We start from the raw sequence: 26,460 nt of genomic DNA on the forward strand, positions 1-26,460 counted from the left end.
GAGGGTTTCTACTGATTTTTGGAATGGTAGTAATACGTCCACACAACTTAATGAACATTATCTCACCATATTCTGAGGAATTTTTTTTCTGTATAGGTTAAAATAATCACTTGAGAGAGTTTTCAGAGTATAAGTTTTGAGAGTTTTTGAAGTTAGAGTTTTAGAGTTCTTTTATAGCTTTTTGGAGTGTTTTTAATATTAATTTTTAATGCTTGCTTTATTCTAGAAGAGTTCCCCATAGCAAGATTCTTTAAAAATAACCTAAAAAGGAATCCACAATAAAAGAGTCTCCATCTGTGTGAATGAATTGTGGCAGATACGATGAAGCAATTCTTAAAATCCTACAGTTGCTGTTTTCCTTTCAACTGACATGTTCCTGGTGTTTTAAAATAAAACAGCCAAATGCTAGGTTTAAAGAGACATTCAAAGAATGCTGTGGTGTTATTAAAAATCCTTAGCTATGTCCAAGCAGAAAGGACAGTTACATGACCCTGTCGTGCATGACTGAACGTGCCATATGAGCCCTTCATTGGCATATACTCTAAATCATCCCTGATGTTATCATTCTGAACCCAGAATGAAGACACAAGGGTGAAAATATAAAGCCTGGATAAATGTGCTACAGCTTATCAGGCAGAAATATGTTTACTGGCATTCTTTGAATGTGGATGCTTGGAGTACTTAACAATTTTTACCTAGTGAGGACTATTAAATGACAACGTACTGCAATTCACTTTGTCTGACTTGGAGAAAAGTTTAATATTAGGAGGAAAGTTTGCATATTTAATTCTGGGATAACTGCCAATGAATAATCTTCTAATTTTAAAATAGAATAGGGGAAATAATGGGAAGGAGATAGAAATTTTTAATAATAATACTAAAACCTTTAATAAAGTAGCATAAAGAGAATATTTCTGTGCAGTAATTTTGACCAAGAAAAATGTTTGACTTGGTTATGAATTCACAGAATCATGGAATGGCCTGGGTTGAAAAGGACTGCAATGATCACCTAGTTTCAAACCCCCTGCTATGTGCAGGGTCACCAGCCACCAGATCAGGCTGCCCAGAGCCGAGCCACATCCAGCCTGGCCTTGAATGCCTCCAAGGATGGGGCATCCACACCTCCTTGGGCAACTCCTTTCAGTGTGTCACCACCTTCTGAGTGAAAAACTTTCTCATAATATCTAACCTAAACCTCCCCTGTCTCAGTTTAAAACCATTCCCTCTTGTCCTATCACCATCCACCCATGTAAACAGCCATTCCTCCTCCTGTTTATAAGCTCCCTTCAGGTACTGGAAGGCAACAATGAAGTCTTCCTGGAGCCTTCTCTTCTCCAAGCTAAACAAGCTATAAACAGACTGAAGTCCATTCATGTTACTCTGTACTTTGTATGCAATGATTCATTCTGAATCCTTTGTTCAAAGGCAGTTGTATTGGTGTGCTTCATGAAGTCACTGCCACCACAGCTGTTCTGCAGGACTAGGAAACCTAGTCAACCTTTGCACTGCAGTGAGTTAACAATATGGTGTTGTGTCCAACAGTGGAAGTAAAACCAAATGGCTGAACGGGGGGATAAGGTATTAAAACATGTTAAACATGTTGCCACCCATCTGACCGTACCCTAACTATGCAGGGAGAAAGTGCAAATATTCTTACGTAAGACATATAGGTATCTTAGATACTTTATCCCATAATCTGCGCATGCACTCTGTTTCCCTAAAATGGGTGTTGCAGTGCCATATTGATAGACTCACGATCACAGGGAAAAGAATGTCTGCACCAGCCTTGTACTGCCAGATGTTGCTGAACGTGGTAACTGTGCAGTGTTCCTGCTTCTTGATCTCCTGAGCTGGACTTCTGCTGAGAGCTCCTTGTTCTCTTTTCTGGCATTCTTCAAGATGTTGTTAGTACAAAGAGCTTGTTCTGTCAGGAAGCAGCAGTATGGGAAAATGATTTTATATCTCCTGAGCTCAGCAAGAAAGAAAAATACTTGGATTTATTTGCATTTTTTAATATTAGTCACACTGCCAAACTATTTAAAATGATCTAACTACTCCATCTCTACTTACCCTTCTCTGGTAACTGCAGAATTGTCACAAGCCACCTGAAATATGGGACTCAGATATGAATTTTAATGTCAGAACAGTGCTTCAAGATGATGGGAATGGGAGGGGGAGCTGTCACTGTATCAGCCAAGGCCTTTTGGTGGAAGTGCTGATAGATTTCCCATCCCTGGAAAGGAGGGAAAGTGCCCTTCCACTTCTATCTGCTGCAGGGTATCTGAATTGCTTCCTGCTCCCCTGTGAAAAAAGTAGGTAGTCCTCTGCAGTGTCGCCAGTTGTATGAAAAAAAATGTTTTTTTTTCTCCTTAGGTAGAGATCACAAACGATGTCCAGTCCTTGCTGCTGATAATGCTGGCTGTCATGATGGCCAAGATGGTTGGTGACATTTTTAACGTATCCCTGTACAGCTCCCTCCTGAGGCTGAAATGCATTCCTTACTTGGATGTGGAACCTTTTGTTCACCACAGGAAAGAACGGTGAGGTCTCTTTTGTTGCTGAGTTTTTTCTGTTGTGTTCTGCACTGAAACTGCATGGGTCCTACAAGTGGTGGAGCTTGGAGGGACAAAGCATCAAAAGGAGGTTCTGGTCCTGAAAAGGGACCCCATGGAGTGCTGTGCTGTGTGAATAGAACAGTAGAGAGTCCTTTTCTCCTAGAGTTTTCGATAGGATCTAAATTACCACTTTCACTAGAGTCCTTAGGGCACTAAATGCCCTATAATGCATGAACTGTCTAGTTAGATGCTATTTATTAGTGTGATTGGTCCAGTGGGGAATTTAGTTGAGGTGTACACAGACAGCTGTGACTGTTTCTTCTGAGCAGAAGCCGCAGGGTGGAGGAACTACCACATTTTGGGAGTCCTTTATGGTAAATTTTGCCTTATCTAACATCTGGATGACTGACTGGACAAGGCTTCCTGTGTATTTGGCACATTTTCAGGCAGAGAATTCTGCCATCTGAGGAGAGCAATTTAAGACAGGTCAGAGGAACTGTCTTCTGGAAGCACCTCCACTGACTGAGGACTGAAGGAATAGCCTGGAGAAACCCAAACATTCCTGTGTGTTTTCCAGTGTGTGAGCCAGTATCTGAAACTTCAGTCTATTAGTGAGCATTTACAGCCAGTAATTGAACCATTTATAATCAGTAATAGGAATCATTTTCTCTCCTAAAGGTAAATGCTGGGTCTACATTTGTCTGTAGGTAATGAGAACTATACTATTATATTCTATAAAAGAATGAAGAAAAGACAATTCTTTAAGATATCCTCTATGAATGAAATAAGTATCGTGGTGGAAAATAGAAGGAAAAATGATTTTATTTATTTATCACATAAAGAATTTTTGTTTTACTTAAGGAATATTTTGGTAGTATACATCCATGACCAAACCTACTTGTAGGGCACTTCAGCTGTCATTTTTCTCAGTATTAAACTCTACTGGAAAATCTCATGTATTCAAATGACTCTTTAGAAGAACAAAAATATTAGTGATTTGTTCTATCCACACTTTATAACTTTTTTCTAAATGTAGCCAAATCTGAATGTTTTTAGCAGGCACGTTGAATGCTGGGAACAATCCAACTGTATTTGACAGGAGGTGAAGAAAGCCAGCAATGTGATAGGAGGAAATAAAAACAATTTGTGATATAATAGATGACTTCTATATGTAACATGGCAGATAAAACAGAGGGGAAGAAGTCATAAAGTTTCTTGTGGTGCTTCGGTTGGATGACAGGTCCACGGAAAGAATTGTAGCTATTTTCCTGGTTCAGAATAAGGTCCTATTCACTTGAAGGACAAATCTATCTAGCTATCTACATATTCATCCATATAAAAACAATCAAATATCCTTTCCACTCCTTTCCCTTCTTCCTGAGGAACATTAAAGAAAATTTCTGGTCACAGAATACACTAATACTCTGAAGCAAAATACGTAGTATTACAGCTTGGTAAAATTTTATAGAACCTTATAGACTGCCAAGTTTTGCTCTAAATCTTCTCAGTTTGAATAAGCTATGGCACTGGCCCATTGCTTGCTGTCTCCACTGCATTTCTTGAATGCTTTGTCACCTTATTATTTCCTCAAGGAGGTGAAGCTTCACCATTCAGTCACCTTAGACCTCCAAGATGTGGTTTAATTCCTTGATCTTTTTTATAGTTTGGCATCTCAAAATCCTCAACATTGACTTGAGGCAACTCTGGATTGATGATCCACCTCTTAAAGTTATGTGATAATTTAAACATTTAATGCCTCACATGTAGTCTTTGTAAGCATTCTAAAAGGAAACTCCTGTTACTTTACCTAGCCACAAAAACCAAAAACATTCACATGAGACAGAAACAACAACAACATCAAAACACGAAAAAACCTCTGCGTTCACGTTCCCACATCTCTGCTTCTTGTTCAGTTATGAGCATCTATGAAACTTGAGTCAAAATTCTACAGAAAGTGCCAGGCTGGGACTTTCCTTTTCAAGCATTTTCCATGCAGACTAAGTTATGTCATTTGCTTTCTATCTTACTGGTCCTGCAGCTAACAAGATGCTGTGGGAGCCTGCCTATCTGCTTCTCTAGTCTTTTATCAAAGAGGGACTGTTCCAACTATCTGATTCTTTGCTGTTTTTAAGTTCCACTCTGGGGGTGTTCAGCTGTCTGTGTGGGAGTATTCCACTCTGGGACTCTTCACGGGTCTGTACCCAGCTGTTATTTTGCACGAGCTGTTTCCTTATTCTTGATGGGGCAGCTTAGCTGAGCATTTGCAACAAACTTATCCCTGCTGTGGCACAGGTGCATATGGGGCGGGTTCAGCATCTTCTTTCTTCAATGATACTAATTATTGTCTGAGATCACAAAATATATAAATCGTGCACTTCTGGATTTCCCCAAACGTAACAAGGAGAAAGGTCAGCTGTGTAGCTACTGGCAGCATATATTTATCAACAGGTGATAAATTGTATTTCTGTATGAAGCGTGAATGGTTTGGATAACTATCAGCTTGCTTTAGAGCCACAGAAATGGGGATCCTTCTTCAAGTGAAACTGAAAAGCCTTTGGAAAAACAGTGACTAAGTGGAAGCAGGGAGGAAAAATGAGAAACTCTAGAGAACAAGACATATTTATATGTACTTAGCACTCATACTGTAAGAGAGAAATGCAGATCTTCTCATTCCTACTTCTTCAGAGGTGTTACGGATGAAAAGACTTTCTGTTTTAGATAATTAGTTGATTCCTCTTCCAGTGGACAACACCCCCAGGCAGAAGATTTGTTGGACACTGAAATGAAAAGGGAAAGTAGCCTTTAAATGATCGAGGCAAGTAAAAGCCAGACCCACAAAATAATTTAACTCCTAACTCCTGTGGAAATAAGTGGGAACGTTAAGAAGCTAAATTACATAATTGCTTGCTTTGAAGACATCTCCGTGTTGCATATGAAGCCAGTGGAATTGAGACCCAAGTCCTCCGTGGTTTTCCACTACCTAACTCCTCTACAGGCACTGGAATCTCTCGATATCTTTCTTCCTGCAGAGCAGAAAGCCTTGACATTTGTTTTCTTAATGCTCATTTATATCTGGATTTCATTGACCATCCTGCAAGTCGTATCCTGTGCCCTGACTGATAAAGCCCCAAAGACAGCTGTATTTAGTACACGGCTGCTACGGTGCACCATGATTTCCAGCTTACGTCTTACACCACCGTAAACACCCCTCTTATAAAATCTGGTTCACTGGAATGCTCCGAGCTGCTGGCTGCCAGGGAATGTTCTTTAATGAGGGTAAGGAGTACTTGAACACATCTACATCTTGGCAACTCTTCTTGCTTTTTATAAGCTACTATACACTTCAGAGAGAAAATATCTTAGAGGCTACTTTTTAATGGGACAAGTTTACTTAAGAGCTGAGTGGAGCTGGTGCCAGTAGTTCTGTTTTGTTCTAGCTTAATATTAGCCTTGTCAAAGTTCTTATAGCGTCTCCTGGGTGTTTCTATATTGCATACCATATAAAGCTGATTTTGGGTGCCAAGAATTTTGGCTGGAATATATATTATAGTGGTCTCATTATATATTTTTTTAAAGTGTATCAGAGGTGGCCCTGTATTAGAGATCCACGGAGCAAGGGTGATTTTTTTCCTTTATCCCTTCTGGTTTTCTCTTCTCCCACACCGCAGACATTGGATCCAGAGTCTGAGACAACCCAAGTTGGAGGGTTTTTTGGAATCCAATGTCCTGGTTTGGCCTGTTACAGAAATCAGTATAATTAGCAAATTTTTTAGATGAGGCTTTGGATTTTGAAAATCACCAGACCTTGGGGGTGTGCTTTTGGTTTGAGCCTAGACTAGTAACTGGTATACTAAAATTTCCTCACTCATCTTGCTGACACAAGTGTTCATTCAGAGACTTTTCACTAGGTTGCATGTGGTGCACCCCACCTCACCTCCTTGAAAAGCCAGCGTGTCCCACAGCCACTTGGCGCTTTCATCCTGAAAGGGATCATTAAAGGTGGACTTGGCAAAGTTTTCTCATCAGAAGGCATCCAGTCTCCCTTTTGTAGAGTGTTTGTGGTAGGAGCTGGATCTTGTTCTGGCTGCACAAAGGAAAAAGGGAGCTGTTGTAATAAGGCCATGCTTTGTCTGTGGAGAAGTCTGGCTGCTGGAGAAACGATAGAGGATAGAGGGAAGATGTTGAGATGTGGATGAAATTTATTAAAATTATATGTGGACTTTAAGTTGCTTCTCTGTCAGGCATAAGCAAACATGGCAAAGGACCATTTTTCATCCTTTTTTTTTTTTTTTTTGCCTATTCTTTTCTTATGAACTTTGAGTTTAGCATGATTCCATTATCTGGAAAGCAGCTGTACAAAACCATGAAATCCTGTGGCAGGGCCACAGCCTTGGCAAGATGTAACTTGGTGTGCTTTATAAAGAGTAGCTGCACTACCTTGCCTTGTTTTTAGCATGGGCTTGGTGGTGCTCATGTGAGATGGCTGAAAGGACTTACAGTGCCCTCCTGCCCTGCACCAGATTTCTGTGGGAATATCCAGCCTTTCTACCTTCGCAGTCTTGGTATTCTGGAAAGAAGCTGGTATTTCCTTGCTTCCTTGTGCACTGGTCTTCAGACTGTGTTTGGCTCCAAATTAGCCAGAACTGTTCCTAAAAAAAGGTGCACATGGATTTGGTGTGCATGAACCTATATGAACAAGGTTGTCTTAATGTGAATGAGAGGTGAACTATCAGCTGGGCAGAGTTGCAGGTTAACTTACATTACATTAACTTACATTACAGATACTTACATTACTGATGTACTTCTTGCTCTCTGACAGGTGGTGATGAATGATGTTCTTTAGCTTGTAGTTTTCAGGAGATCTGATTATCCTTTACAGGATTTTGGGGAAAAGCACTTAATGACAGTGAATGATCTACAAAAATGATGTAAAGAGCCTCTTCAGTTTCAAGCTACAAAGACAAGAGACACTATTTTCTCAGATTTTTTAATATTAAATTTCATCCCAAATTTAAAATCTAACATGAAGTGATCTCAGTGTCCAGATCTGCATAATGTCTCTTAGGAAAACGTCACATGCAAACAGGATAATCGTATCAATATAAATATTCAGATGAGGCAGAAAGGAAGGCTGTATGGTCAGAAGCAGGAGACCAAGTGGAACTTGCAGTTCTGTTGTCAGATCTGACCCTTTCATTGTATTGCTTTGGTCAAAACAATTTTTTTTCCCCAATTTTCTAAGTTAGAGAGAATGCTTACATACCTCATGTGGCTTTCAGAATCTGTTGTGTTAGTAAAGTATTGTCAGTTCTTAAATGAAAAGCCTTGTGAACTCTAGAAGATGATTTTCAACCTCCTCTAATTTTGACTGTTTAATTAATCTGCTATCTAAAGGTACCATATGAATCAAAGTGACTTTATTTACACTGGTAAAACTATACAAAGATGCCCAAGATTTTGATTGCCTTACTGTTTATTTTTAGAGTGGAATCTGAACAAACAAAACAAATCACTCTTCCCATATTACAATAAATACCAGCAGATACAACTCTTCTTCCAAACTAAAATAAACCTTTCCGACCCTTAGCCATTCCCTTTCCCAAAATGTCCAGATGAGAGCTGTAGCTAATGCTGTGCCATCAATGGCACATGGAGCAGATGAGGAATAAGCATGGAGCTGGCTGAGAGCAAGGCTTGTCATGGCCTGGCCAGCAGCACCCTCCTTTGACACAAAGGGCTGTGGGCTGGCTAGTAGCTCCCTGCTGACCTCCTGTACTTTGAAGTGTGTTGGTAGTCACTGCAGTCCTCAGAACCCAGTATACACAATACAAGCATGAATACAGGAAAATAATGACAAGGATGGTAAAGATGAGCCAACAAATTGTCTGACTGAAATCCTTGGAGGAACTTGTAAATAATTTAGTGTTTACACAGGGTCTGTGTATTTGCATGATTATCTTTTCACAAGCCCAAAACGTTTTACACTGGGATGTTTTCAGGCTCTGAGAAACTATATTTTTTGATATGTCTAAAATGTGCAGGCTCAGCTTCTCCTGCCTTTTTTTTTAATGAACAATTTATGCTGGATTTCGACCTCTCCTGCAGTATTCAGTATGTAAATGGTATGTTCTATTCAGATTGCATACTGATCACAATCACTGTGTGCTAGGAAGAAAATGTTTTGAATTTGCAAGTGAATATTGTACTCTGTTGTGAGATTTTTAAGGGAAACAAACTTATAAGTTGTTTGAAAGACTGATATTGGTGCAGTCGGGCAAAGTGCTGGGAGAAGATAAAGAAGCACAAAGAGACAGATCACAAGTGGTGAATCTTTAAGCAATTGTTATTGTCCTCTGGTTTCTGATTCAAGGTACTTCTTTCACCTATCAAGAGCAGGGTCAAAAGTGAGTGAGACCACCATGGGGTTGGCAAGCCTGCTGCAAGCATTGGGTGTGCTGTCTCAATGGGCAGGAGCTTAATAAGGAGGTTATGGTTCTTGCTGTAAGGCCCACTGGGAGGCAGGCCTCATATGCCAAAGCACAATTAGCAAATGTGACACAGGTCCCTTTGGATTGTGAAGAAGTCTTTCCACAGATGTCTCAGTTGGCACTGCAGACTGCTTGATGTTGAGGGAGGGATGACAAATCCACATGGACTTTTGATGTGTTTTCCATTTCTGGGGAGTCCTGTGAAACCAAAAGAAGTTACTACTGCACACTTTCCACTGGAGGAAGTGCACTGAAGCGGCATCTGGAACTAATAACCTGTGTTTCAGAGCTAGCTGTCTGGCAGTGAGTGAGCCACTCCTGCTCCTATAGGTTTGTATGCAAAAAATTCATGTAGCGACTTTCAGCTGTGGGAAACAACATGGCTTCTGCTGACATGGCTAGAAGGAGGCTCCCCAGTGACTCACCTGGGAGGACAAGCTGCTGCTGACTGTATAGATACCACCACAGCTTTCAGATGTGGTTACACACAGGTGGAGAATGCACACGTACACACATCATCCCCAGCCACTGGATGGGCATTCCACTAATTGCTTGAGTCTGTGCTGGTGTCTGGCCACTGTTGGCAGATGCTGACAGTTTCCACTTAAAGTCAGCCAACCTTACCGAAAATCCAGCTGTGCTGGCAGAGCAGCCAATCTCATGAAGATGTCATTGAACATTTGAATTCATTCAAGAAGTGATGGTTCTGACTCAAAGCTCACAGAAGACTCTGGGGAATCCTTGCTGGTTATTGGAATATAGATGTTCATCTATACAGGAGTTATATTTTGGTGTTCTTGAGTTACATATAAACACATTACCTTTATTATAGTGCTGGAGACTGCTTCTGAGTTCACTTTAAGCTGAAATGAATTCTCTTCACTGTTCATGTCTATGCCACCTTTTCTGTTCTTGTGAGTGTTGCTATATCCTCATAAAAACGTGTTAGGAACTTCTCATAGTGGTTGTCATGACAGAAAGACCTATGTATTTACAACAAGGAAAAAGCACAAAATAGAATCATGGAAGCTTTAAGGTTGGAAAAGACCTCTAAGATCATCTAGTCCAACTGCCCATGTACCGCCAGAATTTCCCACTAAACCATGTCATTAATTATCACATCTCCACATTTCTGGAAGCCTCCAGAGATGGTGACTCTACCACCTCCCCGGGCAGCTTGTTCCAGTGTCCAACCGCTCTTTTGGAGCAGGTTTTCCTAACATGCAACCTGAACATTCCCTGCTGCAACTTGAGGCCATTTCCTTCCATATGCCCTGCTCTGACTGCTTCTTTTATCAGAGATCCTATGGAGTGCTTCTCCCATTAGCTACATCACAAAACAGACACTAGTTTGTGTCTTGAAAAGTGTCTCTGATCACTGAGCTTCTCTACTTCTTTAGTTAATCCTGGAAGAAAGCTGACTGTGATGCTCACCACCTTCCTGGCTGTTCTAGGGTTGACACAAAGGGTGTCATACACATCTAGTGTACCTAGATCCTCTGCAAGGCCTCTCATCTTTCCAATAGCACCTCCCAGTTTAGTATTGTCAACAGACTTGCTAAGGATGCATTTGACTCCTGCATTCAGATCATTGATAAAATGTTAAACATGAACTGACTCAAGGACTGAATTCTGGAGAAAGCCGCTAATGACTAGCAGTGTTTTATTTTGGTTCCTGATATGCTTATGGTATAAGAAATGGGCTAGTATTTTAAAAATGGGAATGCTGCAGTTTGAGGGTTTGAATGCATTTCCCAATGCAAGTACAAATGGAAGGAGGAGTGCCTTTGCTCAGAATCCTGGTTATAAGCATCACAAGCTTATATTAACTGGACTTAGAATACGGTATAATCTGTATCTCCAGATACCAATGTTATTTTTTAATAACTTCTTTTATCCATTAGAAAGTGACTGATTCTCAGAGGTACTGAGCAATCAGAAATCTATTTTTTCATATATTTTTCCATCTGTATTGCTTTAGTTTACTCATTCTGTAGTCTGTTAGACCTAAATCTCTGTACATAATTTTGACAAAAGATCATCTGATAATCTATCTGGCTATTAAAACATGCACTGCTGTCACTGTCCATTCCCAAACATTTTTAAGCCAACATTTCTAACATACTAGTCAGTTTTCTTGGAACAGGCAGAGTGGAAAGGCTAAGGTGGCTGGTACAGTACATGAGGGTGGAGGCCCTGAATGAAGCTTTTGTGTAAATGGTCTCACAGGAGCTTTCCTCTCTTCTTTCCAGTTTTATTAGTTTTTTTGGCATACGTCTGCAAGAAACTCATCATGTCATTGCATTTGAAGTGCAAGAGCCAACTTTGTATTTTGCGATTTTCCCTTGGATGTTGCTTTGTAGTGATCTATCCAGAGATCATCAATTTTCGTGTTTTTTCAGTTATAGGCAAGATCATGAGACATTTATTTTAGCATACAGTTTAATTGTTTTTCTCACTTTATTCCTATGGAAGTTTGTTCAAAACATTTACTTGAATTTAAATTGCTTGTATTTGTGTCATTTTGAGAATTTTTGCCTCTGATTGGATATAATGCCAGGGCAGATAGAGTCCACACAATCTTAAGATTTCCTTCTTACAAAAAAAGATTCTTACAGGCTAAGATAATAACTTGGAAAATGCAAAGATAACTGAGTCATTCCCATTCTGAACACGCTAGTAATAAGTAGTATGTCCACCAGCATTAACGTGTAAGACATCAAGACAGCTGATCCCTGTTTAGGTTTTTCTCTCTGTGTTCATCTATACACGTCTGTATGTGCACAAGGACTATGGATACAAGGGATAATGTGCAAATGTGGATGCTCGTGGGTCATGTACTTTGTATACAGGTATTGAATTTATTAATCATTCAGTTATTAGGAAAAGTTTGGCTTTTTTCTCTAGTAGGTGTTTACCTACTAGAAGAGAAAATACTGCATAGCTAGATGTAGAGGCATCTTATAGGTCACTTTGAAGAGGGGAAGGCTCTTAGGTGTGTTGCTGTGCCTGATGTTTTCTGCTGATGAAGTTTATGCAGTATCCCAGAGTTGCTCTTTGCTGTACAGCATAGATGCTTGGAATGCAGTGCCATGATCCTGAGGAGGACTGAGGAGAGAATTCCAAGGATACAGGGAATATGAATTCTGGAAAAAATGTACACTTGTAAACAACTGTAGGTTGTTTGCTTCTCCCACTTGGTGAAGAACCTGCTGCAGCGATCAGGATGGCTACACACAAGAGAAGGAGGGGGGGCTGTGATAACAGTATTTTTGAGAAACACTTATATATGATGACCAGTGGTGACCTGTAGTTCACAATGCAACCATTCACAGATATATAGTCTCTTTCGAGCCATCTACACATTTCCTGTATGAGGCCTGCTTTACTGATACCACTGCCAAATGTCCTTGGTTCCCTCAGAGCCTGGTTACTGTAGCATGCACCCATCTTTGATATCTTGAGGTGAAGGTTCAGATCCCCCATGGATGAGATGATTTTGGATCTCCCACGTTTCTGGCAAAGGTAGTCTTCTATAGGAAGAAAGATAACAGGTCATGCCCATTGGATATTGCCCTTCAGCCGTGGTGCAGTGCCCCATGTCAGACATGGCTCTTTACTAAATTAGGCAGCTAGTTACAATCTCAATTTGTTTTTGGACCTGCACTGTGAAAGCTGAGCCAAGAGCTATGTCTTTTGTGTTTTTAGCTACAACTCAGAACATGGTGTGCTTGGGGCATTCATTTTTAAGTTGCTCTTTGAGTAGCTCCAGCAAGTGACCGCACTTACACACAGATTTATCTGCTTATCCCAAGGTCTGATACACAACAGAATGCATTTTTTTAAAACGAAGTGCTCTTCTATAAACAACTCTATCTATGAGTAGGAGCTGCTATTTTTCTAACATGGTGGCATTTTATACTGACAGTGCTGGTGGGAAAAACTTCATAAGGGAAAAACACAGAAACAAGGTCTTAGCCAAAAACCTACAAACATCCCATGATACCTCCTCCCTTTCTTTTACAAAACACAAAATCTTTATCTGTTTCTTTTCTTTCTTTCTTTCTTTCTTTTTTGTCCTGCAATTTTTCAAGTAGTAGAGACATTTTCCCAGCAGATTATGAGAAATCCATTTGTCTTTAGCATACGGTAGTTGCTAAACATATATAACTTTCAAATCCTCTCTGGGAAATAAGTGACAGAGACGTTCAGTTAACCCAAACAACACATTTCACAGTAAGTGCTATGCTATCAAAAGGCCATTGGACTGAATAGCTGAATGTCCCCTCATTTAAGGATATGGAGGGAGCCAGGACCAGGAGATGCTGGGAAGCTTGTCATCTTACAGTCAGTATAAATATTTGTAGATACACTGAACAGAGACTGAACTCTGCCAAACTTCTGGCTCCTGGTTTAACAGAAGAATTCCTCCTTCCGTTTAGTGTTCAACTAAAATAAGACAGCTAGGAGTTGTAGGCCTTGCCTGCTGTGCAAAGTTCCACTGAAAACTGATTTTAAATAGATCTAATTAAATGAAAATTAGCATGAATGCACTTGCATCATTTTACACTATACTTTAATTCATTTAATTTCATTCTACAGCAGTTTAAATATATCTATCTTGGGGATTAGCACTGAATGGAGCAAATCAATTAAAAAATTCTGATATTCTTTTCCAGTGTAATTAGGTTTTATAGAGCTTTTTTGTTTCCATCTACTGATCTCAGTGACTATTCTGGAGCATACTGAGAGAATAATTTTTTCATAAAATTCACTAATTCACTTGCATATCTGATCAATTCAGTCATCTGCATATGATAAGCATTGTGTGTGTATATATACAATTCTACTGTATAGCTAGATTAATGCTGACATACAAATTTAAGGTAAGATTGTGTTTTATTTTGTTTTTTTTAAACCAAATGGCTTATTGAAAAGAACATTGGTGGGTCTGTTACTCGTATGTCTTTTTATTACTTAAAACAAAATAAAACCCCCCAAAATAAAATAAATTAAATGTAAGCAACTTTCTGCTATATTTTGAGTTTACTTATAATAGGGTTTTTTTTAAGATGTTAGAGAAAAAGAAAGCTAACACTAATAATCTCTATTCACAATTTAGCAGCAGGTCTTCATAACCATGGGATGTGTTTTGTACTAAAATGAAAATCATGAAAAAAATCTGCTTATTTTTTTGCTGAGTGAAGTGCATTTTAAAAAAAGAAAGCCATAGTCACAGAAAATGCATGATAGCAGAAACTGGAACTAAATCATTCTAATACTTGGTAATGCATTTATAACAAAGGTATGTCACTGTAATGATCTCCAGTCTGATAATGTTCCTTTTAGCTAACCAGCTTGTTTACTCAATTGTTCAGGATTCTCACTCTGCCTAACTGATCTCAGAAAGCACCGCAAACATTAAGCAAACCCCAAAACAAGATCCTGAGAACTATTTATACAAATTACTGTGGCTAATCAGGGCAATAAAACAATGGTTTACTAGAAGCCCAAATAAAATCTTGGGCTGCTCTGAGCACGATGGCCTGTGGCAAGTCAGTGGGTAAACACTCTCAGTGCAGAAATGGAGAGACGGTTAAAAAAGATGAGAGCAAGTACACAAATAAATCCAAGCGAGCAACACTGCCTGTGTTCTCATGCACCTTGGTCCCTAAAGTATTTTTGAGTTAGGATTATGCTTCTTTCCCTCCCACCACCTTTTAAGTCCTTTTAATCACTTGAAACTTGCATAAAATACAGAGTAAACTCTTTATGAGGAAAGGTTCCCTTGTATTGCGTGTTGTCTAAGGAAACCTCCATGTTATGATTAGATCTGTTATGGTTAGACCCTTAACAATTTATTTCAGTGGGAAAACTTCCACTGGATTTAATAGCAACAGGGCCTAAACTACATTTCCATGAATCACTTTAGGACAGTTTACCACTCAGGGATATTGGCTTCTTACCAAATGACCATCCTATTTATGTCGTAAAGCAGATTTTCTTTGTTTCATGTTATATCCCCAGTCATGGATGTGCTCTTAAAAGGAACCTGAAACTCGGATATCATAGCCTCAGTGAAATAGCCTTAATACTATAACATATTACACTATTGTAATGAATTACATTTTGGGAGAAAAAGTTCTCACGTGTCCTATAAAAGGAAAATTTACACTAGATCTATTTTAGTAGAGTGACTGTAGCATTGTGTCTCTCCTTGAGGTAAGTCTAAACATGTGAGAAAGATCTACATGATAAAATCCAAATGTAAGTACCTCTTGCTACTCCACATATAAAGGAATTTTCAAAGTGATAAATGAAATCTCCCTGCTTGAAATTACATTCTGAAACCAAGGTCTTTGTTACATATACAGAGGTATGCAACAGTGGTGGCATTCACCAGCTAAGCAAAGTGTCCTTGGGAAGCATTTGGGCATACTTATAGGTTTTGCAATATGACCTATCTACGGGGAGCACTACTGCCCAAAGGGCTGTGAGCATGGTCTGAGCAGTTAGCATGGCTGTTGGTGGGGCTATGCGCCTGTAGGTGCCTGAAATAGTTTTCAGCCTTCTCCTCACTGTTAGTGTTCTCCTTCTGGCTCTTCTGCCAGCTTACTGTACTGGCTTTGGATCCCAGCTGTTGTTGTAAAGGCTGTTCCTGGCAGAAGTGTGTTGACTACTCATTTAACATCAGTTTGAACCCTAGCTGCACAGAAGGAGGAACCTCAGAGTCTATAGTAGGTTGAATGGTGAATGGAGACTCCCATGGTGGGGAAGGCTGGAGATCTGTGACTCCTGGCATGAGAAGAATGACTACTTAGCCACGTTCAGATCTGCCAATGAAGAACAGGTTCAGTTTTCTGAAGTAGATGAACAGGGACTTCTGATTAGTGACAGCAGCCAGTAGTAAGACACCCAGAACCTTTTCTTCAAAGATGCTTTAGCCGTCTTCCATAAGATAACTATTTTGCTTGCTTTCCTCTCAGAGCAAGATTATTCTTTACAGTAATAAATGGAAGAGTAATTGAAAGAAATATCACTGCCAATGAGCACTAAATCAGTACCAATCCTTAGTGGTACTCTGAAAAACCTGCCCTATGATAATGGTGTAGATAATACAGACACTTCATAATACCAGAACAAGCCACATGACAAAAATGTGTAAAAAGTTATGCCTTACTTTTGTACCAGTGGCTGATTTGAGAAAACCTATGGATGTTTCATAGGCTTCTGCAGTAATTTGGAACATTTGCTTTCCATGCAATAGAGCAAAAATGTAAAGTTGTGAAATTGGAAAATTTTCTTACATTCTAGAAAGTGTTGTAATGTAGCAGTATTCACATTGTTCTTATTTAGAAATCATTCAGGATTTGCACATCACATAATTCAGTAAACAGTTATAATTAATCATTTTTTTACACTGTATCCACTGTGCTAGGTACAGTATTTTTAATAGCAATACAGTGTATGTCATTTATAGACAGAGCTTACGACAAGCAAATACAGATTTGTATTTGGCCTCTAGAGATGGAAAAGAGGAAGAGGACAAACAGTAGTTACTCATTTATGAAAACATAATTTTCCAACAAACAGCCACAACTGCAAACTTCTGACAATAGCTCATCTTGAGCAGCATCTTTGGTTCCCACTTAGTTCCATTACTTGTACCGCATCAACTGGTAGTACTCTGAAATCAAGAATTAAAAACAAAAATCATTTGGATTTTTCAGTGTTGTTTTGACTGACTCGTACTAAATACTGATAAAACACTACTCATTTTATCTCAGAAAGAAAATGTTGTTCAAAGAGATCATTTTTCCATGAGATGGTATTCTGGATCTTTGACTGTAATAAGATGGCGTTCCAACCCTTCACTGCCTGTAGTCTGTTTCATGTAAAAGCACAGGTTTGACATGATTCAATCCACACAAGACTGTTCTTTTTCAGATTCACTTAAATCCATCTCAGTTTAGAAGAAGAAACTTATTTAACAGCTGTGTGTGTTGATGCCATGTATGAATTGTACTGTCTTCTCAGGTCAGTTGCTCTTAGGCAGGTGGTCACATCAGAGTAACTGCCTTGAAAAAAAATCACCCTGTGTCTCTCAGGGGGAAGGACAATAATTAACAACATATGGAAATAGTTGCTCTTACCACAGGGATGAAAGGTACATTGGTAAAACAGGATGTGGGCAAATTTATGCTCCAGTTGTCTCTGTCTGGCAGCCTGTGTCTGAACAGGAGATTCTGGCTTATGATGTGTCAAGATAATCAGAATAATTAATGTATTTTTGAAATACAGAAAGTATGAAACAAGTTTAAAACTAGAGAAGTTCACTGACTTCAGTTGTCAGAATCTGGCTTACTGTAATTCTGCAGAAATTATGGCTGAATTTTGCAGAAAGTGTGTTAGTTTTTCATCTAATCCTAGTATCAGAAGCAGGGGTATACAAGTTTTTCAATTAATGTATGTGCACATTTCCTGAAACTTTGCCTAGAACCTGAAAAATGTTACAAAATATTGGGAAAAAATGAATACAACATGTAAGAAAATTTTGAAGGGGTTGTTTTCCTAAATGCTACTGATGCAACAACAAATATTACAATAATGTGTGAAAGGCTGAATTTCTCCAAAATGCTGAATATTAAACTATTTGAAATCAATCAGAATTCCAGAGGATTTCAGTTCAGATTAAATATATATATATACATATTTAATGAGAGAAGCCATGCAAATCCATAAGTAACTCTTACAATTCTAAGATGACCATGTTGTGCATATGGTTGAATTTATCATATCTCTCACACAAAGAAAGGCAATGCTTGATAAGGGATTTTATTGAGGAATTATATTTTTTAACTTGCAAATAAAGCAAATTCACTTCCATCTTGAAGTAATTTACTAACAGTTTATAAACTCATCAAATGCTAACATGGTACAGCATGTTTCATTTCCTGTTTACTTACTAAATGATCCCTTGTCTGTCTGCTTTGTGCCTTTCAGGCTGAACCTAGAATTGTTCTCTGCCAGGGATGTCATGGAGCCTCACGTGAGAGTCCTTCACCTGAAGGAAAACATTGCCTCCTTGGCTTGGCTTCTTGCAAGCACAAGCCATGGTGGATTCCCTGTAGTTGGCAGGCCCAAGTCAGATCACACACAGGTGTTTCAAGGAACCATTAAGAGGTAAGAATGCTATCAAATTGATGTTATGTGATGTTTATGGCTATTTTTCATTTCTTTTTCCTTAAACATCTGCTTGTGAAGACCATATGGGATGAATATGAAACTTGTTCCTACTTTCTTTAACATGAACAGCAGGTGTCTTTTTTAAGAAAGGATTTTGGAAAGCTTGAGATGCACGGCTATCTATTTCATGAAGGATTTATTGAAAAGTATCAATAAAATGATCTTATACGAATTGTAGAAAAAGGGAAAATTGTACTTCAGAACATTAAAGTTTCAAAGAAACAGTAATTCTAAGGGATTTGAATCTGGTGACTCATGAAGTGTCCTATGTCAATTCAAAGTTGCCTGTTCTTCTGTTGACTTTTTTTTTTTCCATTTTTTTTATTGTATGCTTTTAAAGGAAATAGATTAACGTAAATCATATCACAGACAAGATAAGCAACAAAGTCACTAAAAATTTCATGCTGCGTAAACAAGAATGAGACTAAAGGAATTCTTCTCACACTGGGGACTCTCAAAAGGCATATAAAATATCTTGATAAATGAAGTATTGCTGATACTGTACATTATATGCAAGAATGATTCTATTCTTTCACAAAGGAATCTTAAGACTGTTCTTTGAGCGGTGGGTCAGGAGTGGGAGAGGCAGTGACTTAATTCCCACCTTGAGTATCCTAGAGGAAAGGAGAGGATGCATGTACAACTGCTTCCACATAGGAGTTCACATAACAAAGCCCTATGAATGATACTTCCAACAACCTTAATATGAACATGTGGTGTCTTCTGTGCTAAATATTCATTGTATTCTAACATGTTCCCTTGTAGAGAATTTTTTTCCACACTTAATTGAGCAGAAGTTGGTAACTACCTAGATAAATGTATTTTCTTCCATTGATCTGGATGGGGAAAAATGTTATCCACGTATCATGAGTGGAAATTTGATTAGGACTTGCCTCCTTGCCTGTTTTATAGAAACTTTTCAAGAATGAACTATTCACAACTGGACCACATGGCTCATACGTTACTCCATGGTCAGCAGAAATTTTGGAGCACAAGGATAGAAAGTGGGTGAATGTTTAACAAAGCCAGGGAACTTTGCATGAATCTCTCAGAGAAATATTGGCTTGTAAAGAGAAAGTTGTACAGTGCACATTGCTTGGGTTGTAGTGGCCTGAAGAAGTAACATCAATAATTGCAGTATTGTATACTTGTATGTGGTATATACTCTTGTTCCTTCATGGTGATGCTGTCATAAATGCTAACAAGAAATGTGCTAAGGTGCTAAAACTTAAATTTTGGAGTGATAGTCTGCAGTGTGCAGCAATCTGAAAATATTGTATGCCATCTATTAGCACACTTGTTTAGTTCTCAGCTGGACTCAACAATAAAATACACTAATAACAGACCAAGCCAAAGTCTCTTTTAAATTGGACTGATAATCTTATAATAATTTCCTCATTAATTCAGCAAATTACCTGGTAGTGAGAGTCTCAGGCAACTGGGGGGTACGCTGAGTTTACACAAATGCTGTTGTGCTTTGTAATGCAGAGCAAAGTTGTTGTAAGCAAACGAAAAAGAAGGGTCAGAAGGATGATCATGAGCACATGCCAAAAGGAGGCACTTTTAGAGGCAATCTGATGCTACCTGACAAGTCTGGTAAGCTTGTGGTTTGCTTCATCCCCAGAACTACATTCTAACAGAATGTATTCAGAGAGAGGGGGTGATCAAAATAGTTTTTCCCCTGGCACTCTCAGCATGAATGAGCTGTTGTTAGACTGTTTTGAGTAGAATCAAGATAGTATTTTAAATAGTTGATAAAGTAGCAGCAAATGTGAGGTTTTTTTTTTGTCCAGTCCAATGTTTATTACCCACACCAGTGAAACCCACAGTGAATGGCTGTCTGAGAGCAAGTACTGCAATCTGGCACGCTCTGTCAGCACCCTTTTCACCCACCATGTGTCCAGCTGCCTGAGAACTGCTGTGATGAGGTCTGGGTGCCCTGTTCCCAGCAGGGAACATGGGTAGCTTTGCTGTTCTGCCACGGTTCCTCACCAACTCCAGGAAAGGAATGCTCTGCAGCCAGCCTCTGAAACAAGCCTCCAAAAATGTGATTTGTCATGGAATTACTGTATTCATAACCATAAGTAGCTAGGATTTGGTTTTCCATCTTACTCATAAAATTACAGCTCTTGTGGCACGTAACTGCTAAGATCAACATGAGAAATGCTGTGAACTCCTTAAAGGAGAATGGTATTCATTCTCTTACTGCATGGGATCCACTGCAATCCTATATGGAGGTGACAAAGCCACAGACAGAAAAAGTATAATTTGTTTTTCCATCTTCTACATCAACAATGTTCAAGTGGAGAAAATGTAGTTTGCTTGGCATGTTTTAAAAATTGCAGATGGGGGAAGATCCAATGGTATTTGCCATTATGTTTTTCTTGGGAGTTTCCATGGACATTATTATTGATTCTTAAATTGTTTTTTTTTTTTTTTTTTTTACTTTTCTTTCTTCTGGCACAAAAACATTGGTATTACTTTTAAAAAAAGTAGGGGCAAGGAGCTAAAGAAGGAAAAGAAGTGACCTACCTACTAAGGCTGCAGGAAGGCAACAACAGCTTATATTTTTTTCATATTGTTTCACACTTCTGTGTATTTCTGTACCATTTCTTGTCATAAAATACACATGGATTAAACACTGAAAATTTTACTGAATGCAAAGTTCATTTAGGTGCCTACACCTCGAAACTGCGCTGATGCGATTTATTGTACAGGGACAGAGTGTTGTTATGTTATTGTAATGCATATGAATGATTTTGACTCTTTTTTCAAAGGCTCAGTGTCAGTTCTTACAACAGCAAGGACTGAGGCCAAGGTCTGTTGGCTGGGACTTGCGTGAGCCTACAACTGCACCTCAGTGCTGGATTGAGCAAACACCCAGATATTCTAATTTTATTTGAAAAAATAAACAAACAAATCTTCAAGCCCCACATAACGGGGCCAGACTTTTCTCCTAGACTTTGTGATCTGGATGGTTATCCACTGGGGATTAAGATGAGATCACCAAACACATTTTACATGGATAACCTAAATCTGAAGCTGTTATATTCCTCAACCGAGTAAGCAGTAGAAAAATCAAAACAACTACTAACAAAAACTCCTTGGCTTTAAAATTGTTAAAGAGGAAGCAAACTGTATCTGAGAAGCAAGTTTCCAAAACAATGATCTCCTCAGAGTAACTCTTTTGACACTATGCCATACTCAGTGCTCTGTGCATGCCTGGGAAACCCTCCCAGAATTTGGTTTGAGGAACACGTGGCTGGTGAGCTAGATGCTTGGCCTACTCTGTGTAACGCAGCCTACTGTGTGCAATGTGGGGAAATGCCCCCCACCTTCACTTCTCCCACAGCAATGATGGTTCTTCAAAATGAAACGGGCAATTCCTTCTCTCTGCTGCTGAAATGCATCCCCAGTCTACTCCCAGCAATTGCAGAAAGGGAGCTGGGCTGCTAAGAAAGTGCTAGCCTGGAGTCTATTGAGCACCGTATCATGGCTTATGTTGCATGTTCTCCTGGCTATGGTGGCAATTGCACTCTCAGTGGAATTCATTCTTTGGAGAGACCTGAGGATAGGAGCACTGCCTGACTGCCCTGAACATTTCTGCCTGGGACACTGTGCGAGGCTGTCAATACATACTGAGGAATTACCTAGGAGGTCCCCTGTCTTGTTTGTCTTGGCTGCACATCCTCCTGCAGCACAATATTTCTGCCTAACTTCTGGGAGAACTTAGTTTTATAGGGGAAAAAAAGAACTTCTACATGTATAATCAATGGATATACAGATGGTGTGTGTATATACATATATATCCAGGAGCTTGGCTAATATAATTTACATTGGAGTAATGAGAGAAAGTCACTCACCCTGTCCTGGGCTCACAAGGTGAACTCCGATGGAGCAGATCTCCAGAAAGATCCTTCCCCATTGGCAGTCAGCTCTTAAATGGGTCTAGGAGAGGTGGAGCCAGGCTCCACCCCTTCCAGCAGCACAGGTGATTTGCCTTCACCTGTGCTCCCATGGCTGACTCATTGCTCGCCTCAGGTGATCAATCAGAGGTTCAGGCTGTGATTCAGCAGCCCCATACATACATATGTTACAACGTAGTGACGTAGAGCCATTGTGGGGCAATGAAATGATTCTGTTATGTGGTGAACAGATTAGACACATCATCACTTGTTTTTTGTTGCTCCATTTTCCTTTGCCAGAGGTTACTTTATAATGTAAACTACCATAAAAACTGAAGACATGGAGGATTTGTGGAGGAAAGCTATAGGTAATTCACTGATTTTCTCAGGCTGTGGACATGACTGGGAAATAACATGGGGGTTGATGGTACCTTGTAGTCATTGGTGACATTTTTGCCACCATGCTACACAACCTCCATGTATGATTGCCTCTCTCACATGCTCTTGAGTCACTCCTGTCCTTTACGACTTCTTACATCAAAATGGATGATAATTTGCTGCCTAGATGTTTGTTTCTAAGGAACCCTTCTCTTAATATATTTAGTTTCCCCCAGAAAATGATAAATGCCCCGTTGTTCTCAGAGACCGTTTCAGTATCAAGTGGTTTAATTGGCTTTAATTCACTTTTTTCCAAGGAAAAGGAAGAATTGAGATTTTCTGTGCTGTAGTTTAATCCTCCCAGCATTCACTGAAGAAAAACAAGTGGATGTTGGTGGCTTGTTAGGCCAGTGTCAGTCCCTTCTTTTTCTTTTAAGGAAAAGCAGTGCAGAGAGGCAGTATCTGAGTGCTGCTTGGCTATCTTAATTTCTGCCTAGAACACTGCTCTGATACAGTTTGCCTGGAAAGACTGTTGGGTTGACGAACACAACCAAGTAGCCCATCAGGGAATGTTACCATAGCAAATAAGCCATTTTGTTCATGCTTGAACCTCTCAGATCTCCACTCACAGCTCCCCTATTGTAATGTTCAAGCCTAGGTTCCCTGTTTTTGCCTTTGCACTCTTACCTACACAGCTGTTAGCCATTACTCTGCATTTTGTTTGTCTCTTGGATGAAGGAATATTTTTTTGCTTGATTTAATTTGATTGGGAGAAAGTAATTATGCAGAAACCACAATATCTCTGACCATAAGCAGACTGTACAGAATAAATACATCTAAGCGGGTAAAACTTGGTTTTCTGCTACTTCTGTAGCAGATGTGACATTTCTGGCATTAGGCCTACATTTCTGTGTGTATTTTTTCACCTAGGAAACCCTATTTCTTCCCACCCATCAAGTTTACTGAAACTTCAGCATTTGTGGCTGATGAACATTTTCATTTCTAGGCCAAAAATAAATTTCAACAGAAATATTTTCAGTAAAGATGTCCGAAATCCTTGCAGTTTACCATGCTCATTTTACTTGTTATATTACAAATTTTTATATGCTGGGAATGTATTTACTGTGTAACTGCTTTCCCCAAATTAAGTTTGTCTGTTAAAGTGAAGTGTGCAAAGTGCCCAATTCCTGCTTTCAGAGGAAAGTTGGATATCTAAAGAAGTAGAATGTAGTGCTGTAAATCAGAGAAGAAATGTACTCAAAAGCTGTGGACTTCTTATAGTTGAAAAGCTAAAAAAATGTGGATTTTCAGAATTGCACTGTTATTACCTTTCAGTGCCTGAAAGCATGGTTTCCCATTTGAGGACGTTTTAAAAAGGCCTAATATGCTGTAAAACACATTTTATTTGAAAATCCATCTTATCATAATATCCTAGAATGATTTGGGGTGGAAGGGACGTTAAGGATCATCTACTTCCGCACCCTACCATTTTCAGCTAAGGCCCGATGGCCTCTGGAGGTCTTGCTATGAGTGGTGAGCTGGAGGCCAGTCTCCACGTGTCTAGTCACAGGAAATGTGGTTGTGGAACTCAGGAGCATTGCTGTGATGGTGGGCATAGGGACAGTGGGCCCAGTGGAACAGTGTTGCTCCCAGAGAGTTGAGTATCAAAACTCATTCTAGCAAACCTAAGAGTACTAGCAGGACCGTGTAGAATTATGTCTTCTCTCTTCAGAAACTTGGGGGAGTTGTTAAATCTTCTGATCAACAGCACGCTCCCTGCTCTTGTTCCTTCTGGCTGAAAGCATATCCCCTTTGCAAGAGCCGAGCTGCACATGAGAGGAGGGTTTCTGGCTCCGGTTAGTCCCTGGACCAGAGGCAGAGGAGCTACCAGTGGAGGGAGCCAAACTACATTGCTCTGTGCAACGTAGATTTGCTGCTGTTGTTGCACTTTCTGCTTCCTTTGTGGCAGGAGGAAGCCAGGTACAGAACACATCATCCTCATAAACCTCCTGCCTGATGGTCTCACTTTAGTTTCCCAGCTTGTAAACTGGTCTGAGAAGGGAGACGCTTTGCTTTCCATGATCGAAAGACATGGTGGAGCAGCTGTTCCCAGTAACAATAATGACACTATTGCTGAGACAAACATTTTCATGATGATGCATGGGAACACTAAATCCAAACCACATTGTTTAGCTAATGCATGCTTTCACTCCACTAAAGGGGAATGTCACATAACTGAAAGTAAATTGAAGAGATCAGAGTTTAGAAAATATGACAAAGTTGAAAACTTAAAGCTGTATTATACTGTAACATCCTTGAACAGAGAAATCATTGATCCAAAGTAGTGTGTGTATGTGTATCTTATGGCAGCTTATTAGGTATGCCATGCCTCTGGTCAGCGCAGAACAGAAACCCTTGTGAGTCAGGAATGCGTGCTGCCAAGAATTGCAGTAAAACCAAGTACAGCATATTGATATGGGTTGTGGGAAAGGAGATACAGCATTGCAAACTATTATAGATATGTCAGGCTATAGGTACTGGTGCTGGAAGTTTTCTTTAGTCTGCACTCTCAGTTGGGACTAATGAAACACTATTCTCAAGGTGTGTGCATGCACATGTGTGCAGAGTCCATGCACACTTGTTTAATAAAGCAATACATTTATTACTCTTAGCAGGCAGGTAAGTATAGAATCATAGAATCATTAGGGTTGGAAAAGACCATTAAGATCACTTAGTCCAACTATAAACCCATCCCCAGCACACACACTAACAGCATCCTTCAGTGCCACATCTGTATGTTTCTTGAACACCTCCAGGACAATGACTCCAATACCTCCATAGAAAGCCTGTGCCACTGCCTCACCACTCTTTCTGGGAAGAAATTTTTCCTAATATCCAACCTGAAGTACTTGCTTCCAGTAAGCAGTGCAGTGCAGCAGCTTAGGGATAAATGGAACATTAAAGACAAATTAGAGACCTGAAACATTCAGTGCAAAAATTTGTTACTGAGGTTAGCGGTATCTGGTTTAGTATGATGACAACATTGTTGCTGGAACTTGTGAAATAACTGCTATACAACTGAAAGCATCTTGGAGAGCCTTTTCCTTCTGGCTCTGTTATGGAGAGGTTGCTAAGTTTAGATCTCAGGAATGCTAAGTTACTCAATAAAACACAGAAGTCTGCAAAGTTCGTGCAATATAGGAAGATAAAAATGAAGTTTTGTTTCATACTGGGAGATCATGGACAGCTGTCCCCCTGCCTCCTCCCTGTGCTCTTGCTCTAAATACTGCAGAATGGTGGTTCTACTCTGATAAAAGCTACAAACACTACCATGAGTGGTTCGAACACAGCAAAGACATAAAAAAGGGCATTAGCAACCTGAACACTCTTTTTAGGTGTGCAGGCTAGGGAGCTGACTGCAGTATCAAAGTGCTGGTGCAATGGTTTTCATAGGAGAGGATAGGGTCTGTCAGCATGTTTGTTTTTACTGCTTTTGAAAAGCTGATCCAATTCATTTCAATGAAGTAATGTACAGTGATCTTGTCTATTAAAATAAATAGAATCCAGCACTTCCAACAAAGGCCTTTGACGTTATGATCCTCCCATGTATTGTCAGGGTTCCTGGACGCTAGTAGCACAGATGGAGGAAGGTTTATAGAGTCTGTGGCAGTGGTTTTGTTTTGTATCTCAAGTGTGAAACCTTTCTTCCAAAGAGTGGCATTATACGATACTTTTAAAATTAGTAGGCCTGTTTTGCCCTGCCAGTAATTGTGCAGGTGCTGTAGGACTTTGTGACGGAGCCTCTTGGAGAGAAAGCTGGAGTGCTGCAGAGGCTGTGTGCTCACTCAGAGAGCCAAATTAAAAACGTATGCAGCCTCGCTGCAGCAT

General features: G+C 39.6%; 1 protein-coding gene across 1 annotated transcript in view; it reads left to right on the plus strand.

The window, feature by feature from the left end:
- Positions 1-2,378: 2,378 nt before the first annotated feature.
- The window catches only part of LOC104910315 (chloride channel protein C-like), a 36,317-nt gene continuing 12,235 nt past the window's right edge, over positions 2,379-26,460 (plus strand). The window contains exons 1-2 of the mRNA XM_010708870.3: positions 2,379-2,540; positions 18,047-18,226. Coding sequence (XP_010707172.1) covers positions 2,413-2,540; positions 18,047-18,226 — 308 coding nt within the window. The 5' untranslated portion in view covers positions 2,379-2,412. The remainder of the gene's footprint in view (positions 2,541-18,046; positions 18,227-26,460) is intronic.

The sequence above is a fragment of the Meleagris gallopavo genome, chromosome 3 (genome assembly GCF_000146605.3).
Source record: "Meleagris gallopavo isolate NT-WF06-2002-E0010 breed Aviagen turkey brand Nicholas breeding stock chromosome 3, Turkey_5.1, whole genome shotgun sequence".
In the NCBI taxonomy this organism is placed as follows: domain Eukaryota; kingdom Metazoa; phylum Chordata; class Aves; order Galliformes; family Phasianidae; genus Meleagris; species Meleagris gallopavo.